The sequence below is a fragment of the Sturnus vulgaris genome, chromosome 2, assembly GCF_052056855.1.
Source record: "Sturnus vulgaris isolate bStuVul1 chromosome 2, bStuVul1.hap1, whole genome shotgun sequence".
Taxonomy (NCBI): Eukaryota; Metazoa; Chordata; class Aves; order Passeriformes; family Sturnidae; genus Sturnus; species Sturnus vulgaris.
The window spans coordinates 103,346,972-103,371,778 of NC_142244.1; the positions used below are offsets into that span (position 1 = coordinate 103,346,972).

Consider the following 24,807-nt stretch of genomic DNA (forward strand, 5'->3'; position numbering starts at 1 on the left):
CGAAGTTTGTCTTTTCCAGCCTAATTCTTTGATTCTTCCCACCACTCCCTGAATATATATTCCCAAATCCCCAGAGAGAGTCCTGTGCCTCCAGGGGGGAGCATGAAGACACTCACAGGCTATCTGGGCAGGGTGTCTCCTGGACCTGCTGATCCCCAGCCCCGAATAAAAAAAATAGGGGGCTTTGCAGGCCACTGTGATAATTGATAAAAGATTTGTGTTAATCACAAAAGCACTGGGGTTTGTATAAACAAGAATACTAAGCTCTGAAGTGAAGCATGGACACTAAATAAAGGAAATTATATAATAAAATCATTCTGTTTAAAATCACCTTGTTATATTATGTTGTATTATGTTACATTATATTGTATGTTATGTTTTGTTTTCCAAACAAGTTGTATTGGCTACCAGCTTGCAAAATCAGACTTCCCAATAGCCTTTTCTGCCTTTGTCTTATCAATGCTGCCTATCTCAAGGACCAGACTTCCAGAACTTATCCAGTGGTTACTTACAAGGACCAGATGACTATCTGTGACTGATTATCACCCAAAGGCTTTATGAATTTATGTAAGGATGTTTATTCGACCACCACTGCTTACCTGGCAAAATTATGACAGCAAAAAAACCCAAAAATTATTGATTACAACGAGAAACCACAGTATAAGAAGAGGCTGCAAACCAAGGTTCGGTGGAGCGTGGAGTGGGCGGTGACCCCTCACGCTCCCCAGCGCGCTGCTTGCTCTTTCTGTATCAAATAAAGCAACCTAAATTTTGCTGAATATCGAGACTTTTGTCTCTCATTTATAACACCACCAAAACTCAATTTGTTGGTGTGCTAAAAGAACCAGACGGGTTTGTACGGTGAAATCTGGAGCTGTGAAAGGCAGGCAAAAGGCTCTGCCCTCGCGCAGAGCCCAGAGAGCAGCTCGGCAGCCCTGCATGCCCAAGGGGCCAAAAAAAATCTGCATGAACCGGAGCTTGCTGCCCTCAGCGTGGCCTCGGCTAGCACGGAGCGCGGCAGTACCAGGGACCCCGGAGGGGAGCTCAGAAAGCCCGGGCATTTTCCGTAAGTCGAGAGCCGCGCCCGGCAGCCTACCTCCAGCGAGTTACCGGGGGAAAGGGCCAGCCGACAGACGAGCTGCTCCCACAGCGGGCCGGCCGGCTGCCTGGCTGCTGCGGGACTGACAGGGCTGCTGCGGGATCGGGCCGCCTGGCTGACTGCTAGGGATGCGGGCGAGTTGCTGAGGGAGCGGACGGCCCGGCCGGATACTGAGGGAGTGGAGCGGCTGGCTGGCTGGCTGGCTGGCTGGCTGGCTGGCTGGCTGGCTGCTGCGGGAGCGGACCGGCTGTTTGGCTGTCTAACCGGCTCGCTCGCTGGCGAACGACAGTCTGTGTGCAAGCCGCGGCCGCTGAAGCACCGGGCGGCACCGCCCCCGCGCCCCCGTTTCTCGGGCGCGCCCCCGCGCGCAGCCGCAGTGCTCCGAAACAGTTTCTCGCTCACGTCGAAGCCGCTTCCGTTTCCAACGCCGCATTCCGGCCACACCTGCCCGTACCCGAACCCCGGCTCGCTCCGCCGCCCGGCCCGCCCGAAGAGAACCCCGCGCTCAGCCGCCCCAGCAAGCAATGTCCGAGGAGGGTAAGGTTCCCGGCCGGCCGGCCGGCTGGCTCGCCGCACCGCGGGGGACGGACGGGACGCGGCGCCGCTGGGGCACGGAGAACGCTCCCTCATCGTTCGGCACAGCCCCAACGCTCGCGTCGCTATTCGCCCGTTCCCGCGCGGCGAGCGCTGCCATTGGCTGCCGCTCCTGCCCGTCGCCGCCGCGTCAGCGCCGGCGGGGTCTCGCGGCGCGGGGGCGCGGCCGATGGCGGGCGGGGCTGCGCCTCCTCGCCCCCGGGCCCAGCGCTCCCCGGGGGTTCTCTTTGGGAATTCTCTCCTGGTGTGTTCCCGGGACAGGACTCGCGCGGAAGTTAGTGCTCAGAAATAGTGTGGCCCAGCCACAGCTCGGTTGCCTCAGTTCCAGTGTTGATGGTGGGGGAAGCTTTCGCTTTCCATAGTGTGAGAAACGATGCTCGCTTTTAGAATTTCAAAGGTTTATATAGCCTTAACAAAAATACAACAAAATACTGAATAAGAAGAAAGAGAGTACTGAGAGGTCAGAAGTAAACTATCGTGTGTTCGCCTACAAAATGGATGCTTTGATTTTTTATATCCCGAGACCCGCCCAAAGTCTTGCCAGTTAACTCCTTCTCTGCCGTCCATGGGTGGAGACACTTTCTTGCATTTTGATTTGAGGTCAGGTGTAGCTGGCCCCCCTCAAATGCCTTGATTACCCCAGGTATCTAGTGACCACAATACAAGGGAGAGGGGAAGAGTACTAGGGGAGGATATATTACAACATACATATATATATCTACAAAATTTATTTTAACGTACATGCAATATTCTTTAATTGTGAGAGCCAACCATCACAGTACTCATCTATAACAGTCCTCAAATGGCAGCTGAGTGTAGATCCAAAATGTTGGGGCGGCTTTGCCGTGGAACAGCAGGGCCTCAGCATTGACAGGTGCCCCCCAGCACTGCAGTTACTTGGATACAAAACCCGAGTGAGGGAGAGATGAATGATGCTCCTAAAGTGAGAATGACTGACCTAATGAGTTGTCTGTCAGAAGGCACAGTGCATAGGTCAACTTAAGTGTCTTAGATATCAGACACCTTGACTTTGGACCAAAACAGGTCTATTTCTGCCAGTTACGTGCTTCGCCTTATCTTTCAGAAGAGTGATGTTTATCAGACTAGTCTAATCTGACGGACTCAGATTGGTTTGTGCTCATTTAGGTTGTTGCTGTCACAGGCCTAGCCTCTAAAGAAGTTCTGTTTGTGTCTTGCTTATATGCCAGATATTCATGTATGATTTCATTGTTCAAGGAACTTTTCTGGTTAGGAAATAGCCAGTTCACTGTGCAGTTCTGCAAGTGTCAACATGAATTAAAGGCGTAGGACTGACATGCAGAAGGGTGGAGCATAGCAGCTGTGACATAATCTTTATTAAATAAACGTACACAGTGATGTGTTTGTTAGTCCTCCTTTGTCCTCAATTCTTCAGTTTCCTGATTGGCTTTGTCTGTAACTCAGTAATCCTAGCAAATACTAAGCCTGTACTAATCCCTGGCAATAGAAAAGATATGCTATTAATAATATTGTTCAATCAAAAGGTGCAGTATGAGTTCCAGTCTTAATAAACACCAAATGTCTTTGTGTGAGAGTGGTTTTATCATCTCAGTGATCTAAATATGACATGTACAGGAAATCTGGTTTTATTATTTTGCTTCTCTCCATAGTAGTTGATTTGTGTGAGCTTAACATTAATTTCTATTGTTTTAGTTTGTTGCAAATTCTGACAACAGCATTCTAAATTAATTGTTTCAGTGTTCAGAGGCTGTTAAGCATTTTATCTCTGGTAGAGTATTCTGGTGTCTCTGACCCCTGGCAATATATCTAGAGGAAGGACAAAATAATCAAAGTATGGTAAATTCAAGGATGTGACTTGAGGTGAGTGCTACCTTTTTTTTCTAAATGCAGTATTTAAACATCTCTGTAAAATCTGATTGGATTTACACAGAGCTTCCATGGCTGGCTGTTGCACCTGGTTGTGTAGAGATAATACTTGCAGAAATACAGGTGTATCTAACGGAACTGTTAGAAAATTAGGAAAACTCATCAGATTTCTGTGAAAAGTTTTTAGTGAATTTGCAGGAAGCCCTCCAGGAACTCTGTAGTAGAGGTTGAGATAGGATTCAGTACTAATTTGTGTTCCTTTTGCCGTTCTATGCTTGATGGCCACTTACATTTGTGTTTCTGCAACAAGTGAGAGCATTCATCAGGTAATGTCTGATTCAGTACAAGTCCTTCCTTATTCCACCGGCTTATGTGATGTATTTATTAGTTACATACTTGGGGAAAGAAAAAAATAGTTTGTCATCTTGTCTTCAGACTTCAGCCTGGTGCATCAGAGCTGGTTGTATTTGTGTGCTTGTAGCTCTCATTATCATAATATGCACAAACCTGCTTAAAACTCTCAGTTATGTCTGCAGTGAGATTGAGTTAATAGGCAGATGATTACTTAAAGTTGTGATGGGATGATACTAACCCTGAAAGGCACTGGTGTCCCTGGGCTCTCCCTTGTGTTAGTTCACTTTTTTGTGTATGTTAGCACAAGTGTCATGCCATAAATAGTGCAGGATCTAATTATGATCCAAGTTAAGGCTAGCTGTCTCTCCTTTTATGGCTTAGTTGCAACCCAGGTAAAATCTTTAAAATCTTTACTTTTTTGGGTGGAGTTGCTTGGCTTGATTTGTTTTGATATGTAATTCATAGTTCCTAGAGAGATGATTTTTTTGAGCTTTAATGCTTTTCTTTTCAATTCTGCCTTTGAAAGAGTTCGAGTTTGTTGTTTGCTTGGTTTTAGTGTTTCTTGATGTTTAATCCCAGCACACTTTCAAATCCCAATTACTTTAAAAGACATCTTCCTGTTGGTTACTGGAAATAAATTCTTTGTGATGCTTGGCTTCATGGTGCTGCATAAAAAGTTGTAATTTAATATAGTACAGGGTTAGGCACAGGGTTGGATTGTTTCGGATGCAAATAATTCAAGTGTAAGTGCCTTTAACATTCTTCAACCTGATAATTTTGTGCAGAAGTGAAGATGATCTCATTAAAGAATTCTAAATTATTAACTTATACATCTTAGAAGTTAAAAATATCACCTCCGATCTTGGCTTTTTAATATGGCCATTTCACTGGACTGCTCCATCTATAAATGTCTCTATATACAATACACATTTTTTTATGAACTTCAAGCTTTTAGCATATCCTACTGCTCTACTGAAAATTCTAAGTGATAGCTCATATCATATAACTCAGAGTATGCATTGAGTCTGAAAAGGAAATTTGTTTGGTTATGTTTTCCAATTTGAGATGACTGTTACTTCAGTTTTCAAAAAGAAATTCAGGGTTCTCCTCAGTTGATAACTTGATACAATGATTGGATAAATCAGGCTATTTAGTAAGTCTTACTAATGTGTAGTCCGCAGTAAAAGCCGTGTTTGAAATATGTAAACCTGAAATGTTTCCTTAGTCACGCTTTTTAAATTTATAATTTCCTTTCAAGACTTATTGGAAACATCTAATTATCTATGTCATGACATTTTCTGTCAGTGGAGTGAGTTAATATATATAAATTACTAACTTGGCATGTGAAATGCAATTGCATCTTCATCCAAGTCAGAAGCAAAAAGCACTTGTTGGCTTTTTTTTTTTTTCCAGGAGCACAAATTAATCCATAGAATTAGGCAGTTTGTGGTTTCTACATGAGGGTCAGAGTTGTATTTCATACTGTTTGGTGTTACATATGTATGGTAATATTCTCTATTCCTGGCACTTTAAGAAAAAATCAGAAATAGTTAGAATTGCTTAGAGGACTAAATTGCAGTGTCTTTCAGATTATGGATAAATAGCTGGATTTTTTCTTTTCATAGGTTTTTGAAGGTATGAATAATATACTATATTCTAATATTCTATAAGTAAACTTAGTTTAATCCTCAACAGGATTGTTGTTTATAAACAACATTGTTTATATATTTTTGTTTATAAACAAAATATTTTGGGTCACATTTATATTCCTCTTGCTGATGAATATAGTCAAATTTACAGCAAAGACATTTAAGTATGTCCACTGACTTTAGAGGCCAGGCAATTAGAATGCATTAAGGAAAGGAGGAAAGGTTTAATATAAAGCAGGTGAGTCTGCATTCTTGAACTTGCTTCTCTTGTTGTTGCAGTGTGACCAGTCATACTAATAAGCCTTCCTGGAAATGGGTGGTGTATTCTAATACTCAAGTTTCTTGACTGTTCATGTGAAAGTGCTGTTCTCAAGACAGAATAATTTCCTTTCTATGTATGAAAGTAGCCACGTTCAGCAATGGGTGATGGAAAATAAAAGGCCACGGGATGAGGAGAATCCTGGCCATCACCTGACAGGTTAAAATGTGAGATTACTGCTTGTTCCATTGCTTCCATGTCATTGTAGAAATGTGTTGTAGGTTTGCTCTTTAATTAATTTAGGTGGTTTTCCTTTCTGTATTTTCCTGATTGGTTTATATTTGTTCTCCAGCTCTGAGTTGCTGTAAAGCTTTGGAAACACTTTCCGCTCAGAGTCCACTGCACTGTTGAAATTCTTATTTTGATTTAAGGGAGAGTGGTAGAGGGTATGGAAGACTGAGCCTTGCTTTCAGTATCAACCAGTTGTAGAAACTCTCCTAAGTTCTGATCATACTGTCCTTCCTCTTGTCCAGATGCAGCTGCTTTGACATTGCCATGTCTTTGCTATGTCCTGGTTGCACGGAATTTTCCCTCTTCTTTATTCATCACTTCGTTTGCTGTAGATTGGAGTGATGTGGTTGCTGATTGGGTAGGATTGTTTTGCTTGTGTTAATTGAATGAGGCATGTGGTCTGTGGCAAAGATTATTAATATACAGGTAAATTCTGTGCTTTTTAGGGTTGCATAAGTAACATACAATTTGCATTGGTTTGTCTAGTTAGGGATAGAAGGAGGATTGCAGGACACAGCAGAGACCCAGCTGTAAGTAGGGCATTTGTCAGACCATGCACTAATCTGACATCCTGGTTGGGGAAAATTGGCAGAGAGGATTCTCATCCCTCCTGCTCTGATGCAGATGCATTTACTGACTCTTCATTAATTCTTTCCCAAAGTAGGTAGAATACTTAATGATTGTCAACACAAAATTTGTGCCTGCGAGGCAGTTAAATAATTCAACACAAAATAATAACTCATGTTAGCCTGCAATGAATTTCAGTCAGTGAATATCATTGAAGTGTTTTGCTAAAAGCTGCACCTAAATGAAGTTCGTGAGTAAGACTCTTGTACTTTTATACAGCTGGCCAAGAACTGTTCTCCTGTTGGCAGCCTAAGGAGCATATCCTAGAGTGTGTCTTCAGCTAAACTCCTTTGTACAGGTCAGCTCTGCCCCAGGTAGCTGTTTGGCTTTTTTTACACCTATAAACAAAGCTCTTAACTATGTGGCAGTTGATGGGTGTTTCTGAACAGATCATCAGTTTTTTAGTGTGATGACAGCCAAATCCGAATCCTACTGTATTATGTCTTTTGAATTAGATGGAGTATTGTCCAGAGGGAAAACTATATGACCTGTGGAATTCAACTTCATTTTTACCTTTTGGTCTCTATAAGAAATTGGAAGACAGCAGGCTTTGGAGTGAATTGATTATATGAGAGTAGGGACCCAGACTGCTCTTCCACTCATCCAGTTCTGATTCATTCCTGGATCTCAGGTCCATCCTGTGCACTGAAAAGGGCAGAGACCCTGTGGAAAAATACAGCCTGTGTTACACATAGTTGAAGTGTCATGCATGTGTGCTGGCTGAATTTAAGTTTTACTTCCAAACTTGATAAGGTTCTTCCATTAATTTATTTCATCAAAAATAAATTCCACTCCCTCACTGATCCTGTAAAAAACACTGAATCTAGCAATGATAACTATAATAAGTTATTCTGAAGCACTTTTCTCTTGATGTAGTGTGTTTAATTGGAAAAAATCTGTTTCTGGAGATTTGCTATTCAGTGTTTCTGCACAGTGTTGCATTGGGAACCAATATTTGGATTGATCTGAATACCAAATATACAGTTAGGGTTTGGAGACTGATTTGTTTCAAGTGTATTAAGCAAGTCTTAATTATGAAAGTAAAGTTTCAAGACCAAATTAATACATTTTTTCATAGCTTGAATATGTAAACAGTGGAGTTTGTAGAAGTGCTTGTAACTAACTTGCTCCTGTTGAAGCTGGACACTTTAGGGAGAACTGGGTACTGAGTAGTTTCAGAAATCCCACCAACTAAACAATAGTAAGTTGTTTTCGTTCTAGTGTGTGCTAAAACCTCAGTGTCTGTGTTTAAAAGTGACTTTGCATTTAGATGCTGAAGTGAAGCCAAATTTATAACAGCTTGTGGTACAATTGAGATAGTGCTAGGTGTGAGCGCTACAGTTATCACCTGATATGCAGAATGGCCTCCTGCAGCCTTACCTATTTCTCTTTCTGCATCTGCTAATAGATTATGTGTGTGTGAAGGCTGAGGAAGAGGATGAAGCAGTGATTATGGACCATGGAAACAACAGACTGTCCACACAAAGCTGCATGCCAGTGCAACAGAACTCGGAAGCAAACAGTGCCGTTCACCACATGAGTCAATTTGCCTATGGTAATTACTGTTCATTTTTATTGTGATCTGATAGTTAATGGCTAGTTTAAATGCCATCTGCCCTATGCTTTTGGATTCAGGTCCTTCTGTATTACCCATATCTTTAGACACGTTTTATTAGAAAGCTACTTCTATTGAAATTGCTTGGCAGTGTGTCTTGGGTTGCAATACAGGATGTGACCAAAAGTATGTATTCTATCACCATCTGTTGAAAACAGGTGGGGCAGTGTTCCTTATCTTTTCCACAACCCATCCTTCCTCCAGGAAGATATCTTCTGTTAATGGCCCATTGAGTCCCACTGCATGGCTGATAAAATTACATCATTCTATTGAAGATGCTCCACCCAGGGGGAGGAGCCAAGCATTTCCTGCCTAGCTAAAATCTGAGCTTTGGAACATCAGAGTAGCCTTTTTCCACTGGATTCTGGAGGAAAACCAGACCCTTCTGTATCATCACTGAACCTTTGGATGAAAACTGTACCCCTCTACAGGACCACTGCTTCAACAGAACCACATCTGTCATCCAGGAGGACTGCAGCCACCATTTAATGGGACTGCTACCAACACCCTGACTGATGGGGTGTCAGGTTGGATTCTGACTCTGTCAGTGTTTTGTTTTTTTGTATTACTGTATTTTTTATTTTAATTTTCCTAGTAAAGAACTGTTACTCCCATATCTTTGCCTGAGAGCTCCTTAACTTCAAAATGACAATAATTTGGAGGGAGAGGATTTACATTTTTTCATTTCAAGAAAGGCTCTTGCCTTCCTTAGCAGACACCTGTCTTTCAAACCAAGACATAGAGCCTTTAAAGAGAAGTGCTGTTTAGTTATTACTTTTGAGATCTGTATAAATGGTGAGGCTGCTAAAATGCTACGTTTTAAAAAGACAACTTTTTACTTACTTAAAGGTAAAGGTCAGTATACCTAGGAATAAATTAGGAAGTAATTTGGAAAAATAAATGTCATGAAAGAACTTAGCCTAAAAAAATTACATTTTTAGATAATCTATCTAGTGTAACTTAGTACTTGAGATGCTGATGGGTAATGACAGCGAGATGGTTGTTTAAGGTGATAAATTATTTGCAGTAAGTAGCCATTGTGACTGTCTCTAATTCACTGTATTTATTTTAACATGCGAGATCAAAGTCTCTCAAGAAATTTTACCCAATGCTTCATTGGCCCAGACAAAAATTCTTCACAGTTGTTATGAGCATTTGTTAAGTCCTGTAGCAGTATTACCAAGTCAGTGAAGAAAATTACTGTAACTAAGTGAAGGCACTTTCTAGTTTGGGGGATTTTTTTTTTTTTTAAATTCAGCCAGTTAACTCTATAGAGAATCCCATAAGTATCTCTCTTCACAAACACAAGTTACATCTGTTTCCTAGTGTTATTGGGTACTTCTGAGAACCTTTAGTCTTTTTAGTTTTCTAATTGACAACAGAGTATTTTGTAGTTTTTTCTATGTTTATGTCTAAAAACAAATTTGGGAGTGGAGGATGGGTTAGATGGCTTACTTGCGGGTTTTGTCTCTGTTATTGAAAGTAAAGAAACAAACAACCCCACTAAAATTAAAACTTCTGCCCAAAAAGCTGTCATAAACAGGTGCTGACCGTGGTTTTAGGACCTGAGTAATTGTTTCATTATTAATAAATTAATCATGATGAGAGCAGTTGTTTCTTAAAAGGTAAAATATGGTTTTGGTTTTTTTGGGTGTATTAGCATTAGATATTGTCTAGTTAAAATCAAGTATAGTGAGATATATGAGTGAAACACACCACAGGTTTATCTCAAATGTAACTATTGAACTTTGAACTGGAATTCTCTCTGACTGGCTTTGTTCAACCACTATTTTAGACAGGTATCTTGTAGAGCAGTGCCTTTCCTTCAGATCTCATTCTGTCTGTCCAAACGAGTTTCTTCTACTTTTGTCTTGTATCTTCTTGCCTACAATAAGAAGCTGTCAGAGCAAGCTCAACATCATGCAGATAGAGATATAGGTCTTTATTTCTCCCTGCATGCTGCAGAACACCTTTTATTTGAATTTTTTCTTAGCCATTTATGCTCACAAAGTCAGTATTACTTTTACTAATGCTTTTTAAAATACCATTATGTTTGAAAAAAACACTAAATTGAATTTATAATTTCTGATCTAAATTAATTGGATAAATAACTGTTTGATAATATGTTGGTAAACAAATTTCAAATAATCAAGCAGTCTAAAAATTTTTTTAAAAAGGGTGACTGTGCCTGTTTTTCCTGTAGTGAAATGTTTAATGCAGTGGGGAAACTTTGTAATGTGCTTTGCTTTCTCTTCACTTCTCCAGGAAGCGAAGGCTTGCCAGTGCTTGCTGATCAAACAGCCTCACAAATGAGCCATTCTGCAATGATGCGGAGAGGAAATGGCCATAGCTCTGAAAAAATGGATTTTGTTTTTATGCGTAATAAAAGGAAACGACTTTCTCCTGCTGTAGTGGAACACAATGTGGTATGTTTCACCAAACAATACTTCTTTTTGAGACCAGTTTCAATGTTACTTGGAATATCATTTTTCTTTCACTGTTGCATGGTTTGATGATAACCCACTGAAGATGGGTAGGATACCTATGCATGGATGCTTCGAGCAAGTCTTCAGATTCCTGCAGTCTGTCCAGAATCCAGAGCTGCCGATGGTTGCCCAGCCTTTGATTTGTTCAGATCTCTCTGGGGGGCCTCTGCACCTTCAAGGGAGACAGCAGCTCCTCCCAACTTAGTGTCATCAGAAAATTTAGTCTCCCTTTCAGTCCTGTGTCCACGTTTTTTATGAAAACGTTGAGAAGCACAAGGATGGAGCCCTGCAGAACCCCAGTAGTGACAGGTCCCCAGTCTCATGTCACCCTATTCACTGTAACCCTTTGTGCCTGGCTTGTGAACCAGTTACTCACCCATCCCATTATGTGTTTATCCAGCTGTGTGCTGGACATTTTGTCCAGAGGATCCTGTGATAGACAGTATCAAAAGCTTTACTGAAATCCAAACAGATTATATCAGCTGCCTTCCCTTCATCAGCTAGGTGGGTCATCTTGTCCTCAAAGGAAATTAACTTTGACAAGGAGGACTTTACCCTTCTGAAGCCATGCTGGCTGTGGCTGATGACTCAGTTGTTCTTCAGTTGTTTTTCAGTAACTCCCAGAATAATCTCCACAATTTTACCAGTCACTGAATTCTACCTGTTATCACCTACCCTCCACCCCACCCGCAGCCTTCCTTTTCTAAAATAAAATCTATTCAGTTAAAAGAATAAAATTTAAAAGAAAACACCACCAGCAGACTTCTTAAATCTGTGGTGAGTGGTGGATGGGATCGGCATCCATCCAGTGAAAGAAAAATGTCAGGATTGTCCAGGGGGTGGTGCTGTTCTTCCTGGTTAAAAGCAGTTTGCAAGCTGTGAGAAAATTGCCTCTTCTAGAAATTTTTTACAGTTTGTGCTTTCGGTTATACTTGCTGAAGTCTCATCATTTGGACTCATGAGGTCTTTTCCAATCTAAGTGATTCTGTGGTTGCAGAGGCTTGGCTGTATAGTACATATAGTTAGATGAGAAAGTTTTGCCTTAGAATGAACAAATAAAAATGCATGTTATTATTCATATATATATATATATAAGTATATATGTATATATGTTCCCGTACCATGGTAAAATTACTTGAAGAAACCAGAGGTCTGAAACTCTGCTACAGCAAACACAAGGTCACGCTGGAAACCTTGTCCGACTGAGAAAGTGAAGTATGTAGGCATTCAGGCAGGGCACCTGAGCCACCCTCTGCAAAGGGGCTCCAGTCCCAGTAACCACAGTCTCTGGGTGACCACCAGAGTGTCTCCTGAGTGGTCAGACAGGAAAGTTTCCTTAACACACCAGTACATAAATAAGATGACTATGGTAAGTCTTGTTTTCTTGGACCCTCTTACAGCCAAGGGAGGAAATTACAGCTACAACCAAAAGTGTCCAAGTTGGATTCCTAGGAAAATTCTTTAACTTTTCAAAGCATTAAATGTTAATTATGTTATTTCCCAGATGAGAACCAGGGAAGAAGAATATGAAGATAATGACAGTGTCGTTTATGAGTATGAACCAGACTATGAATGTGTAAGTGAATTTTATTTTGTTTGACAGACTTTGAAATGCTGCTTTGGGAATGCAGGTTTTGGGGTTGGTTGAGGTAGCATGAGAGATTTGAAGTTGGGGTTTGTTTGCTTAATGTGATATCCTAAGTCCGTGTATATATTAGTACCTTACACTCTTTTTTTCTTTTTTTTCCCTTTTTTATATTTAATTATTATTTTAATGGAAAAGGAGAGTGTTTTATCTGAAGCTTCTTATATTGGATATCAGCAGAATACTCTTATGGAGGTCCTGAGTTATTGCCAGGTATTTTTTTTTCCTTTATATCTGAAATGGTGTTTAAACAGTTTTAGTTGAACTTCAGGAAGACTTGCATTATAAACCTGACAACCAGTGACGTGATCCCTTCCAATTGTTTGCTTGTTAATTGCCCACATAAATGCAATGTTTTCAAAGTAAAACTAATCTCTTTTATATTCTCTGAACTTTTCATAAGAATAATTTTGAAATATTAAGCTTTAATATAAAATGTAAAGTTTAGGTCTTGGGAGGAGGAGCTTCACAGTAATGGGAAAGATACAGCATTGGTACTCACCCAGCTATTGAAAGTACATGTTACTTGCCAAAAGTGTGCCAAAAATCCTGTGAGTTTTGTGAGTCCTTTCCTTTTGATTTCTGAAGCAGTAACTGGCAAAATTGAAAATAACTGCACTAAAAATTTAAAGCATGCCATATTTATTCAGGTGAGCACTTGTGTGACTGGAGTCATTCAAGTCATGCTTAATGGAAGTCAATTTGTAAGTAGTTTGTAGCCAAGTGTTAATGTCTTGTAAGTCTCCTTAAGCATTCAGCTGTGCTGTGGAGGGAAGTTGGCGAAGTTTTAGGCAAGGAGTTCAGCTTTTAATTGAAATTTCTTGGTTTCTTCAGGTTTAGATTTGGGTTCTTGTGAAACAGTACTGTTTACAGCCTTATATTTGTTGACAGGCCATGTATGATGCCATTCAGAAGTTGGATAAAAAATTTGACCTGCTTCATCGTAAGGTCTCAGAAATGCAGCATACTCGTATAAAGCCATTGTTGCTCAAACCTGTGAGTATTAAAGACCTAATCTGCTTTAATTCTCTTATTTCCTCTGATGCTTATTTTAAAAATCCCAATCCTTTCACTAAGATTAAAATTAGTAGCAAAAATAGTAGACTTAGAATCTATTTCAATTCAATTACTTGAGATTTCTGATTATGTGCCAGTTTCGGTTTCCTGTGTTATTGACTGGTGGCCACAGATTGGCAGTGATCCCCATCAAATTCAGGATGCCCTGATAGATGCTGTAAAATTCTATTTGTATTGGCATGAACAGAAGTGAATTGTGTAGGTGCATCTTAAACTTCAGTATATTGCTTTTGTTCCTTTGCAACGTGTGATGTGTTGTCTCATTGGTTTCTGTAGTTAGAAGAGAGTTTAAGCACCAGTCAGGTTGGTTCAATTGGCTTACTGAACTTTAGATCTCAACAGTATGGTGTCAAATCCGTTACAGTATAGAATTTTTTTTTTTTTAATGGAAACTCCATTTTAAACATTTTAAATAATGTTTGATATTGAGTACACAGTATTTATTTTGTTCCTAAATGGTCAATCTACTGCTAACTAAGGAGATGCAATTTTAGTACTTCTAACAATGATCTTGAAAAGGAAAGCATAACAGATGATTTTTGAAAAAGGTCATAAAATCCATAATGACTTTTTTTGTCATCAACACTACAAAGCTTTTAATGTGGCAGAGATGATTCTGCTGTCAGGAGATGTCAAGACAGCAGTGAGACCATTTGCTTTAAGGGTGCATGAAGCTGGATTTCTCACACCTGTCAGCTATCAGTAGGATACTAGGTTTTATTTGGTACGTACTTCTTTTGTCAAGCTTGTGCTGTCCACACATCCAAAACCACATGTTTCGGGAATAAATTGATCTTATCACCTGAAAATGAATCCTATAAGACCTCTGTGCTCTTGCTCTCCCCTCTGATATGTGGGATGGCAGCTGCATCAATGTTTGGATTTTTGGGTTAAAAGTGACCTGCACTGTTTTTTTTTTTCTTTTCCCTTTTTTTGTTTTTGTTGTTGTTTTTTTTTTTATGTTGTTCTGAAGGGTTTTATCCCTATAAAGAGTAACATGCAACCTGCCAGCTATTTTCTTAGGTTCTGCCATTTAAAACCATCAGGAATGCTGTTGGGTTTTTTAATAGCTGTACCACTGTAGTATTTTTGAAGGGCTAATGGAATGGTTTGGGGATAAAGGTACTTTTTTTTATTAGACTCCAAAAGCTGGAGAAACTGACAGACTTTCAGATACATAAGACTTTCTTAAGGTCCTAGATTATTTTAGGGTTACAAGGGTGAAATATTATGAGATTTCTCTAAACAAACACACAAAATTTAACAAAATAAGAAAAACAAATCCACATGTCATCTACATTTTGTGGCTTCTGCTCAGTGACTTGTGTTTTGAACTAAAATGCGTGCTGTATGATTTTTAATAAAAGCACTTGAAGCGATGGGAAACGTAGCCCATCTCTCAGTTTATCCACCTCAGTCTCTTTGGAATCTTCATTGTAGATGAGATCTGAATCTTTAATGTTTTCAGCTAACAAGTAAAGAAAGAAGAGAAAGTGTTGGTTTTTTTCTTGTTTGAAAGGAGCTAGCGTGGCAGTAGACACATTCCTTGAAAATTCATCAGCCAGTGACTGGGTCTGTGACTGAAAAATACTAAATTTTATTTTGCCTATTTACTTTTTTATAGAGGTCTAGAAAGCAATTTTGTTACCATCCCAGATGGAAAAAATGTGAGAAACATTGAAACTGACCAGATAAACTCTTAGTGTTGCAAATACAAATGAGGATAGAAGATAGTAGAGGGAAAGCTAAAATGTGGTAGGTAGCTCTGAGTTAATGACAGAGACTGCTTAAAGGAAGAGTATGGTACCAATAGCATAATTACTAAAACCTACTTTTCCTGGTTTGCCAAAAAAAAAATAAAAAAAAATCATGTATGTCTAATTTAACCTTTTAATTGTTTTTTGAATCCTATTTGCAGAAACCAGTTGGATTTACATACAGAAGTTCCAGTCATTTGCCTCCAGGAAAAATAAGAGTACAAAAACACATGGAAAGGGATTTAAGTCTTCGCCTTTCTTCGTCAGGCCAGGGAAAGCGTAGCCCAGTTGTGAGGGCTGCTTTGCAAAATGGCCACGTTCAAGTCAATTCCGAAGTACCACATGCCCCACATAGTTTTCAGCTCGAATCTCAGCAGCCTGTTGGAAGGCAGAGCCCACCACTCCCCACTATAGTTTCTACACATTCATTGCATTCATCATACGCAGCAACTAATGGGATGCCTGACCTTTCACCACAATCAAATCTTGCTCCCAGTGTTGTGGAAAGTACTGTCAATGGTGCATCTTCACCTGTGGCATCGCCATCGATACCAACACCATCTGAGCCCAGTCAGGAAAATAATGCTGTGGAGTTGAATTACAGAAATGCATCTGAGGATGTGAATATTAGTGAAGAACTACCATCTTCTTCAGTCTTAATCAATCCTAATTTGGGTGAGTTCCTTCGTGATAAATAGTCAGAAACAAGGGCTAAAAAACCGGTTGATATTACCACAAGCCTTTGATTTACAGTAGGTGCTTTGGGTTCTTTTAACTCTAGACTTTCTTTTTTTCTCTTAATGTAACCTTTTTTATTGTGTGTATAATTCACAAGTAATATGTGCATGCTATCTGGGTGTTGGAGGCAAAGGAGATTGCCACTAAAGCTAAGTGAGGCATATGCCTGTATGCATGTATTAAGAAAGCAGATTACTTGATCTGTGTGAAGGAAATACCTGTTTACTTCTTGTGGAGGATTTTATCCATGAAGCATCCTTTCTATACTCAAATCCTCCAGTGTTTGATTTCTTCCAAAATACTTAATTCCAAAGAAAAACAAGAATTCTATAGATCATTGCATTACAATATACACGTATAAAATAGCACCATGTGTTAAAAACTGATGCCTTTCTAAAGTGTAAATGCCCTGAGTTATGTGCCAAGCTGAGCTATGACTTCTTTGCTTTTGGTCTAAAAAATACATTTGTACAACTGAAGAGCTTCATGACTAGTAGGTGAAATATTCAGAGGTCTACCTAAAAATTTATAAACAGTTTATGATTTAGCAGTTCTGTGTATGGATGTGCCACTCTTCGTGAGTCAGCATCTTGAAAATATACCTGTATCTGCACATATGTAAAATAGGCCATTGTGAACATTGTGGACAATTAGGTGTCTAACGTGTTTCCTTGGCTTGGATTTCAGTTAGTTATGCTGGTGGTTAAAGTGAATAAAAAAGATATTTCTGTTACCATTCCAATTTAAAGCTGCTTTTGTAGGAACAAAGATAAGTAGTAATACATAGTAGAATGAACTGTAGTAGAGAACATACACTGAGACTCAAGAGAAAGAGATTGAAATAATGTTCTGTTTTTAACAACTCGCTTGGGATAACATTTTTTTTCTTTTGAATGTTTTTGTTTTACAAAAGAGTTTGTTGGTGACCCAGCAAGAAATGTAAAAGTTCTTGGAAACCATTTGGTGAAGGCTCAGCAAAAGACTAAACCCAAGTATGCAGCGCGCCACTTGGTTCGTGTCTTGTTCCCCAAGAAAACTTTATTGTGCAGCGTTATGGGAGCGAGTGCACGAGGGCGCAGGACTCTGGATCCAAACAAAATTGCTGCAATAAGAGGTATGTTACCTTTCCAAATGCACAGATTCACTTCTTTCATACTTAATGAAGTTTTGAACTTAAAAGGAGTCTTTTTCTGTATGTTTCTGGCTAATCATTGTCTGGCAACTGGTGAGCAGATAAATGCCATAGTGGATGTGCTCCACTTTACAGTATCTTTTGTTTTTAAAATCCTACTTTGTAATTCTCAATGTTCATTTCTCTTCAATTTCTATAAAACTATTCAGATTTCTTCTAGTTTTATGTACATTATGTTTATCAGTCATGCTTGCTGTCTCTAAATTTTTAATTGCAGTTTATTTTGTGTTTGTGTGTGCAATGGATTTTGTCAGTGGTTTTTTTGTTTGGTTGATTCAGGTTGGCTTGTAGCCGTGGTATACTTGGGACAAGCATTAATTGGTGTTTTTGAAATACTCTTGTGTTCAGTTCTCTTTAGTGAGAAGTGGTGAAGATGGAGGGGCCTTTTTTAATAAATGTCAAGTCGTTTACACAGAAGCCATGGCACGTGTGTGTTTAAAGGGTTAAAATTGAGTGTGAGATTATATAAGCCATGTGAAAGAGTTGCAGCAACAGCATTACCCTGTCTCTGTCCTTTTAGGGGAGGATGATGGTAGTGTTGGTTTCGGGGGTATTTTAAAAATTAGTATGGTAAATCACACGTTTCCCCTAACTCTACCAGGAAATGTTTAATATAATAAAAACAGTATTCACAACATCTCAAAAAGTATCACAAAAATTTTTGAATTCATAGTGTAGGTTATTTTCAAAATACAAGTTTACTATCTTTATTTATCGATGGAAATATGAAGCTTGTAAATGGAAAACAATAAACATGAAGCATTAGCTAGCTTTCTCTCTCTAAGTTAGGATAATTCTAAATACTTTGTCATGAAACTTCAAACATTTTCTATATTTTGTATGCAGAGTTTCTTGCAACTAACTTTCCAACCTATGATTTGAGCGAGCATGGAAAAGACTGGAAAACCTGTATCACAAATGTCAATGCCATGATCCGCTGCTTGCGCTCTGAAACCAAAGCAAACCCAGCAAGTTCTAAGGTGATGGTTTATTAAGTTTGCACTTGTTTCTCAGATTAATTATTTGACCTCCTCATGGTACAAGTGCTGTATTGGAAATGCCTGTGGTTGTGTCTCTGTGTTGCTCAGCACAGGCATGCTGACTGCAGCACTGCTTCCATGTGGGGAATACTGGAATATCCTGTTTTCTGCTCTGCCTCTTTCTGCTCCTGTGTCCAGAGTTCAGTTAAGAAGTGTTCAGACATAGGATACTAAAAGAAAAGCACTGCAAATGTTGCCCAGAAGTAGTGTCAAATTTGATTGAGAGTTTAAACAAGTAGCTCTTACACCTGTTTTTGCAGGCTTCTTTTTTTTCAGATCTATTCAGCCATGCATTTCAGTTTTATATTGAGTGAAACATCGCTCCCAAAACACCTCCAACTACATTTGCTTCTAAAATGTTCTCTGCACGTCTTCGAATGATTACTAACTGTTCTACCTGTGGTTTTCATGATAGAAATTCAGGAATAACTATACTGCAAAGATCTAATTTATACTAAATGTGACGTAAACTGGAACACTAATTAGAAAACTGGTAGGCTACTCTCAGTGCGTGTTTAACCTCATTAAATGTTTCAGGAGACAACTGAGGGGAAAGAAGAAGTGTCTGATGCTCCTGATACATCTCATTGTGTAGATTTAAATTATAATGAGGATATTGGAGTCAATTTTCAAAACTCTCAGAAAATGACCAGCTCCACAACTGACACATTGCTGAATTCAGGATTGGATAAGTTTCCAGAAGCTTTCCACACATCTTCACTCAACAAACATTCTTTGGAACCTATGGGTAAATGAAGAGATTTTTATTTTCTGGAATTGCTTATTACATTTTAACATACTCAATGAGAGGCAAAAGATGGTACTGTTGGTATAATTGCATAGTAAAGGGATTCTCTGAACTATGTGAGTCTTCTTTTTCTCTTAAGTCACTTAGTGTAAGTCTTTTTGGGAATGAACAAGAGCATTATATCTGGCTAACAGAATATATGTTTGAATCTACCAGTGTCCCATAATGCATATCTGCTGTGGCATTGGGAAGTTCAGCTTCAGTTACTCTGTTCAGTTGCCCTGCCTTTTTACTTTTATATGGTAGATATTCTGACTTCAAAAAGTAAGCTAGCTCAGAATATCTATTGAATGGTACTGCTATTTCAGAAGAAAACGCACATCTTTCTGCAAAACTGGCTCTTTAGGACAACCAAAATCTTAAAACAGTCTTTATATTTTCACTTTTTTTTTTAATGGAAGTGTTCAGTATACAAATGCATTGGGAAAAAAGGTACAGTATGTGATACTAAGAGACCTTCAAGGAAAATGAGCTGAGATTAGTTGCCCTTGAAAGTAATTTATTCAATTAGAATGACTTTGAGGCTGTATCAGATCTGTTCTTGCACGCAAGATTCTTTAGTCAGATCCCACAGACTTATTTATATACTAAAAATTTTGCATTTTTTTCTTATTAATGTTTGCAGTGAAGTCAGGTAGAAGTAGTTAAAAAAATACTCTTTTTCTGTTTCCACTTAGAGAATCTAAGCACCACTGAAATAGCAGAACTTTTATTTACATATGTTCTTGGAAAAGCATCGTCTTTTCACATGAGATGAAACAAGTTAGAAAGCAATAATTAATGCAGCTTGCATTGCTGAAGACATATCAGAAGTACTGTTCATGGTTGTAAACCAAGCAGGGTGTTCTGGCTGCTTGGCCATGTGTCTGCAATATGTTTCATATTAGCAGTAGCTGTAGTGTTGCAGCTTTGCTCTGGTCTTTCCAAGCAAGTAGAGTAGTTTCTGGGTGAACTTTTTGTGTCAGTTTGGATTTAATACAGTCACTTTGAAGCATGGTCAGTGTTGGATGAGTGAAATATCTCTCTTCCCTCCCTGACATCTTCTCCAGAACCTCTTGGGAGCCCATCACACAATGTTCAGTTGCCTTTCTCAGTCATTTACGTCGCTAAGGGGAAGACGCGGCCAGAGTTGTCAGCTCGCTATCTAATCCGTCATATGTTCCCTGAAGATGTGCTGGTGAAAAGCAACGTGTATGGTAGTCTTGATCGTGGCATGAGCCCACTGGATTCCAATAAAATCAATGCACTCAGAGGTAAGTAAGAAAATCTCGGGTAAATCATAATGTGGAGAAACTAATAAGTGTTATTAACTTCGTATCCTATAAACAAAGCATAGAGCTTCAGAAATTAGTCTGTGAAACTATTCTTACAGGCATTTCTGCAAGCAGTGGAACAAATTGAGAGGAAGTAGATAAAGTTATATTTTAGTAGCTCAAGAAATTCTCCAGATCGTGAACCTGGTTTGTATGGGAAAACTCAATTGTCTTGGCATCAGCTTGAAAGGACAATGCAGTGGGAGATGGGAGCAGTCCCTGAGGATTCTGGAGGACATCAGGGATAATTTCTTGATACGGGGGCTCTGTAGATGAAGCAGAAAGCAGAGATGTCATCTACAGCAGGTTATGGCTCCCTTCACAAAAAGGGTTGTTGTGTAATAATTGGTGGTGCTGTTGCTGCAGAGATTTTGAAATCATGGGCCCCAAGGTCCTTAGTAGAGTTAGAAGGGTCTGAGTATAGGCTCTGTAGCTTGGGAGAGCACACTTTGACGTATTTGGGAAAGTCACAGATGGGAGCTTGTGAGAGACAGCTCTGAATAGGAGAGAAGCTCAGGAAAGTTGGCAGATCTGTACGAACAGCCTTCTGCAAGAATATGAGAGTCCATCTTGACACTGAGAGTTATGAGGCGACAGGTTGGGCTAAGCAGGGAATTGGTAACTGAGCCTTGGAGCAAAAAAGCCATATTTAGAGATTGGAAACAAGGAGAGGTTATGAAGTGGAATTTAGCAGCTGTTGTGTTTTAACCCATGAGGTAGCTAAACACCACACAGGTGCTTGCTTGCTTTCTTCCTCCCTGTCCTGCTCCTCTGCCCCACCCACTGGGATGGGGGAGAGAAGTGGGAAAAAGGACTGCCTCTGAGAGAGCAGCATTCATGCTAAATAAAGTGGAGCTGTGACTCACACCCTCTGGGGTGATGTCTGGGCATGGCTTGAGGGATAGAGCATGCCAAAAACCATTTCTAGTATGGCAAGCACTAGCCTGGGAAATATTGACACTTAAACGTCTCCACTTTTATATATATATGTATATAAACATATATGGACATGTAGACATATTTTGTTTCTTGACATTTTGAGCTTAAGAAGCATTCAAAAGATCTAGTAATTGTGTCTTAGGACTGCAAGAACACCATGTAGGCTACAGAGCAGATGAGAGACAAATCCTGTGTGTTGTATTTGCAGCCAAACCTTGTCACTTGGCTCTGGAGCCAGAGGACAATCTCTGCCCGTTTCCTTTAACAGAGCCTGACTGGATGGCAGCAGCAGTTCCCTGAATGTTACCTTGCAGAGCAGGAAGGGGCCCTGCACAGCCTGACTATAATCCCCAAAATTGGTCCATTTTGGTGAAAGAAAAGACATAAATTTAAAAGCTGTTTTGTAGATCATGTACAAATGCTCTGTAGACTTTGTACGAATTCGAGTTCTGTGCTGTTCCACTGAGGTCAAGTATTCTTGACTTTACTGCTGGGGATGAAAGTAAAGAGAGCCTGTCTGCTGCTTCAGCCAACAGCTGGTGTATCCTTTTTCAGCATAGTTTATAACAGGAGCATCCTAAGCACACTTAACTCTCCCTTTATCTCTCCTCTGGAGTGGAGTGAACTGCAAGAACACAAGTTCTTATCTCAGTTACTTTCTTCCTTCAGACCAAAGTTTTTCTGGCAAATTGGATTTCCAGGTTTGTAACTACAAGTTAAAATATTAACTGTTAACAATGATACTGTATTAGATTTTTACTTGCTGGTGTTTGGAAGAACAAAGCTGACACAATATCTACTAGCTATACCTTTCTTTCTACAAGAAGGTAAATCTAGATGTTAATCAGAGAAGGAGAAGCAACAGTGTCTTGATTTGAAATTACAGATAAGAATTCCTTTTTGGTGTTTATTTAAGTCTTTTACAGGGATGCTTAGAGGAAACGTAATTAGCTCAGCTCAGCAGGGCAATCACTCCTCAATAACTTTAAAAGCCAATTTTAATTTTGGTTTTAAACTACTCATTTTAGTTATGGAAGTGGAGAAAGGGGAGGACTGTGGTACGTTTTTGTGTCATTGCTACCAAACTCAAGTGTTTGTTTACTGATCTTATTTGCAGTATGATAAGGAATGAGCTCTCACAATTTTTCTGTCACTGTTGTTCCTGTACATCTGTGTTGTGCTGAATTGCTGTGATTAATTTTAGTGAATACAGTTGTCAGAGATCCTCTGAAGGAGAGCTTGGTCCTGCCTAATACTGGTCATTCTGAAATGGAGCCCAAGATTTCTCTTTGCTAGCTGACCACATTAGAAGCTGAAGTTACTCAGCACTTCAAAGGATCAAAACCACACACATGGTCACGTTTACTTTTCATATTTTGTTTGTATGCTTAGACCTTTTTTTACTCATTTTCAAATAGAAAAGGGGAAAGCAGTATCTGCCCTTGCTTTTTGCAGTATCTGCTTTGCTTTTCAAGGCTTGTAATATGCCTAGCTGTCCTGGTTTGGTAGCATGCACTTGTTTTAGCTTAATTACATCTAGAAAGAGTATATAGCTTGCATAAATAATTGATAACTCACTATTACATACTTGTTTATTTTTAGACTTCCTTCAAGACAATTTTCCATCCTTTGATCTCAATGAAAGTGGATTTGATTGGAAGGCATGCGTGGCTGCCATGAACAGCTCAATCCGCAGTCTCAGACATGAGCTTAAAAAGGCGACATCTGGAATCCGCCACGGAGCCCTGGCAGTGCCACCCTCGAGTGCAGAGTCCCCCAGAGGATCCCACTTCCGTAGAACCAATGGAAGACATCTCTCAGATTGAAACTCTCTAGCATCTGTCTCAAATCTTAATTTAGCAGGTTTTTATTAATTCCATGTAGAAACCTGTAATATCGAGCTGTCCTATTCAACTGACTTGTCAGCAGCACTAAATAGCATCACTTCATGAGACCAAAATTAGCAGAAGGCTTGGGAGTCCTGACTCCTTGCATAGGTAGCGTTTGTGCTCCTCACAAATTATTTTCACTGCTCCCTGTAGCATTTGCAGTGTGCTCTCTCTGAAAAGCATCTTCTTCTCATGATTCATTGAATCTGAAAGATTAATCTGATTAGAAAAGATGCACTGTGCATCAGTACAGCAGAAGCAGATGGAAAAGAGGAGAGGAAAGAGTGGTCCTCCTTAGAGGATGAATCATAGACAGCTAAATTATCTCATTATATGTGAGGAATGAAATTTGCTTTGACAATTGGATATCTTCAGCAAAAATACCAGAAAGGAAAAAATATTTTTAATTGCATTTAGTTAACTTGTATCTGGACTTGATGATCTTCGAGGTCTTTTCCAACCTTAATGATTGTATGATCTCTCACATTTTTGCCGCCTATATCAGTGTTTTTTGTAGGATAAGAGGCAGACAACAATATAAGTACAACTGGTAATGTATGGGGGAATGATGCCTTAAGTTTTAGCTTTCATATTTTCCAGATTCTGTACTGTATTAGTATGTAACTCTGAACTTCATATAAAGTGTTACCAAGTTCTCTTCAGAATTTAGTTAGACAAAACAATCCTTTTCCAGCTCAATAAACAAAGACACCATTGCAGCCTCAGGCCCAGAAAGTGTAAACGACCACAAATTGAGGAGACTTCATAACCTGAAGCTGTTATTAGACAACCCCAATATGCAAATGGAACAAAACTTATAAAAGTGTGAAAATTCGTGACCAGTGGTCCATCCTGGGTGTAGCCACAGCCGGGCTCTTGTACTGGCCAAGGTGTGTCCTTTGAAGGCCTTTTTAATAAATACATATTTTATACCTTTAGCACTGTCTAGCCTCTATTCTAGGTAGCCTCTCAAGGCATCAGTTACACTGCTCTGCTCTGATTTAGTTCTACAAAAAGGACAAAAAATATCCAAAACAAACAGCCCCATGGTTGGTTCTGTTATTTCTTAATTAAATTTAAGGAAAATAATTCTTCAGGATCCTGAACTCCACCATATCATCTCATGCAACTAAGGCTTCACATTTTTAGGAAATCACTTGTTGTAGGTGGTATGAGGTGCAGAAAAGCACCTGTCAGTAATAAATGTTCATGCCCTTGCCTTTCTGTCCACGCAAGACAGATTTATTAGTGCACTAAGTTGTATATTTTAAAAAAAAGAACAAATAAACTGATTTTAACAAACTAATTTTAAAAATCACTTGGATGTTGAACATTTAAAATAAATTAAAATTAATTACCATATATAGTCAATTTCACATCTCACTCAGTTTCTCTTGTAAGTTAGAATTCAACAACAGTAACTGTACAGAAGTTAATGTGGTATTTTGCTGGGTAGATTCTTTGTTATTTGGGGTTTTTTTGTTTGCTTTCAGAAAAGGAAGTAATAATAGAATCATAAAATATGCTGAGTTGAAAGGGACATATCAGGATCATCAAGTCCAATTCCTG

The 24,807-nt window shown here is 39.3% G+C and overlaps 1 protein-coding gene across 1 annotated transcript; it reads left to right on the forward strand.

Annotated features, from left to right (window-relative positions):
* Positions 1-1,493: 1,493 nt before the first annotated feature.
* Positions 1,494-24,600, forward strand: BEND2 (BEN domain containing 2). The gene is made up of 12 exons (XM_088160236.1): positions 1,494-1,636; positions 8,148-8,294; positions 10,620-10,780; positions 12,345-12,416; positions 12,624-12,698; positions 13,377-13,481; positions 15,481-15,994; positions 16,971-17,171; positions 18,096-18,229; positions 18,827-19,037; positions 20,147-20,350; positions 22,952-24,600. Exons 1-12 carry the CDS (start codon positions 1,624-1,626, stop codon positions 23,173-23,175), a joined length of 2,061 nt encoding a protein of 686 aa, XP_088016362.1. The 5' UTR covers positions 1,494-1,623; the 3' UTR covers positions 23,176-24,600.
* Positions 24,601-24,807: the final 207 nt, after the last annotated feature.

Excerpts from the sequence above, each read along its gene's own strand:
- BEND2 (XM_088160236.1), top strand. Across the intron at positions 12,699-13,376 it reads AGGTCCTGAGTTATTGCCAG|GCCATGTATGATGCCATTCA; the intron begins GTATTTTTTTTT and ends ATTTGTTGACAG. Across the intron at positions 20,351-22,951 it reads TAAAATCAATGCACTCAGAG|ACTTCCTTCAAGACAATTTT; the intron begins GTAAGTAAGAAA and ends GTTTATTTTTAG.